General features: G+C 58.6%; 2 protein-coding genes across 5 annotated transcripts in view; one reads left to right on the top strand and one right to left on the bottom strand.

The window, feature by feature from the left end:
- Nucleotides 1-2,549, bottom strand: part of WNT2B (Wnt family member 2B) — a 13,442-nt gene extending 10,893 nt beyond the window's left edge. For 3 of the 4 annotated variants that reach the window (XM_025038461.1, XM_015595577.2, XM_025038462.1), the window contains exon 1: nt 2,020-2,160. Coding sequence is in view for 1 of the 4 variants with exons in the window: in XM_006919646.3 (XP_006919708.1) it covers nt 2,020-2,207 (188 nt within the window). In the remaining 3 variants the exon portion in view is untranslated. Of the gene's footprint in view, nt 1-2,019 lie in introns of all 4 variants that reach the window. The other variant, XM_006919646.3, reaches the window with a different exon arrangement.
- Nucleotides 1-2,555, top strand: part of ST7L (suppression of tumorigenicity 7 like) — a 101,972-nt gene that overhangs the window by 87,815 nt on the left and 11,602 nt on the right. The window lies entirely within an intron of this gene.

The raw sequence follows: 2,555 nt of genomic DNA, 5'->3' as shown, positions 1-2,555 counted from the left end.
TAATCCCCTTGGGGGCCTGTCCTGCCTTTAGAAAGCAGCTTTCCAGTTCATCCCAGAAGTGGTGCCCACTGAGGCGAGCATCTTGGGCCGGAGCTATGACAGGTGTGAGGCTAAAGTAACCTCTACTCTCACTCCGCAGCCTGGCCCTGCTGCTGCCCTCCTCCATTTCACAGGACCGCCGAATCCCTCTGTATCTCCGCCTGCCTTCCGAGCTCGCTCTCCCACCTAGGAGTTTTTCCAAAATCTTTAATATGAACCATGTGGGGGGAGGGGGAGAGATTAGTAGAGAAAAGAAAAGGGAGAGGGAGTAGCCAAGGGGACAGAAGGGAGACTAGGAAGAACCCCAAATGGGTCTTTAGGGACCACTACCAGGATGCTGAAACTACCAGACACTTTCTCACCTAAACACCAAGTGGTCTCCAAAACAGCCTCCCAAACCGGTAAGAAGCAATCAAGAGTCCCTAAAAGCAAATTGCCACCTGGGATGGATAAAGATGTGCAGTGGTCACTGCATCCTTTCCGTGCAGGGCCACTGAAGATGCAAGTCCCCGGCCAAACTGAGCCCTTGAAGGTAAAGGGTGGCTTTAAGCTCATTCCTCTTGCCCTATTCTTCCCTTTCTCTTTCTAAAGGAATGCTTCAAGCCAGATGTAAGATATGGGCCTCCCTGCTCCCCCATCCAGAACTCCCCTCCTTGCCTTCCCCAACACTGCAGAGATAAAAAAGATCTAAAAGAGAGATTTTTCTGAAACAGGAAAATGGGGTGGGGGTGGGATGGGGGTGGAGATGGTGAGAGATGCATCTTGAAATGATAGGAATCTGCGGCCCAAGCTTGCTGGCCCCTCAGCCAGCTACCCCTCACCCTTCCAGCCAGGATTCCAAGTCAAGAGGAGAAAACAAGGTGCAAGGCGAGAAGAGACCACACTTGGAGGTGGTGGTGGGGTCAGGGCGGGTTAGAAAACGGCAGAATAAGGAAACGGGGGCACTGCATGGGTAGAGAGGGGCAACAGCCCAGTCCTAGAGGCCAGTTTGATTAGGGGGAGTGAAGAGGAAAGATGAGATGACTCTCCACTCTCCCAGCTGCCCTGCGCCCCAGAAGGTGGGGAAGGAGAGAGAGCAGCTCTTCCTGAAAGAAAAAGATGAGTGCCATCCAGGGCTTGGGGGTGGGGGAGGGTGCCGGAGAAGAACAGCCAGCCTGTGGATTTTTAATGCCTTTGTCTACCCTCTTGTGAAGTGTCAGGAGTTTAAGGCCTGCAGTAAATCGAAGGAGAGGGTCTCAATATTTGGGGACTCCAGAAGCCTCTAGTTCTTGAAGGGGAGAGAGAGAGTCAACTGGGGAAGAAAAAGAAGACAGAATGGAGACATCAAAGTTTGAAGTGACGTCCTTAAAACAGGCTGAAGACAAATGCCTACATTATGAAAACCCGAGTGTTTTGTTTTAATTGTGGGAGTTGATGGGGGCGTTTTTGCTACGGTTCCATGTCTAAACCTTGCTCTGGGTGCTGCATCCTCATGAGAGCCCTACTGCGTTACCGAATGCCTAGACCAGAGAGCAGAGACTCGTCCGCCCTCGCCAGCCGCCCCTTTCTCCACTTCCCAGGGCGGCAGCCTTAGGCGATCAGAGGTTTCTGCTGGACAACCAAGACCCCAGATGGGCGACTGCTTTCTTGAATCCACGCGGAGATAAACTCGGAAGGCAGCTTTTACCCTAAAAGGACTGAGCTGCAATACAGGGGGCATAGCATATGGGGGCCTGGAAAGCCTTTGACCACAGGGCGTCCTCATTCCAAACACCCAGCACCCCCACCTCATCGCGGCGGGAAGGCGCGGCGCTCTCCTATCTCCCCCACCTCTGTCCCCGCCACCCCGTAGTAGCTCCAGTGACAGCCCAGCCCGGCACCTTTCTAACTCCGTCGAAGCGACAACCTGGTCTCCTGAGCAGCCGGTGCCAGGAGCTGTGTTTTCCCTCCGGCGTTTGTGACCCAGCGCCTCACCCTCCAAACCCTGCGAGCCACACTCACCACCAGGACGAGTCTACGCGGGCCGGCAGCGTCAGCAGCAGCAGCAGGAGGAGCGGCAGGCAGGCAAGACTTAGGCGGGCCGAAGCCCGAGAGCCGTCGGCAGCCGCGGGTCCGGGCGCCGGGACGGGGGCGCGGGGGCGCCGAGGGGAGAGCTGCGCGGCTTCCTCCGCACCACCCGGCCTCAGCATAGCTCTCCAGAGACGCCCGCCGCGCGGCCCGGAGGGGCGTGGACGCGGCACCGGCTGGGGGTACTCAGGCTGTTCCTACTCACCCCCCTGGGGGGCCATAGGCTTGCCGACGGCTGGGGATCTAGGAACACCTGGACTCCGGGGACCGGGGTGCAGCGACCCGGACAGGGGCGCAGGGAGCGGCGTCCGGAAGCCGCCGCCGCCGCCGCACTGAGCTCAGGGACTGGGGCGCGCTGCCTGAGCGCGGGGTGCGGTGTCAGGGGGTCGGCGTCAGGGGGTCGGCGACGCGGAGTGGGGCTGCGGGCAGAGTGCGCGGACAGCCCCTCCGGCCGCTGGCTCTCATTGGAC

The sequence above is a fragment of the Pteropus alecto genome, unplaced genomic scaffold, assembly GCF_000325575.1.
Source record: "Pteropus alecto unplaced genomic scaffold, ASM32557v1 scaffold106, whole genome shotgun sequence".
NCBI classification, from domain to species: domain Eukaryota; kingdom Metazoa; phylum Chordata; class Mammalia; order Chiroptera; family Pteropodidae; genus Pteropus; species Pteropus alecto.
Note: the sequence above shows the minus strand (reverse complement) of the source record. Positions and strands in the feature narration are given on the sequence as shown.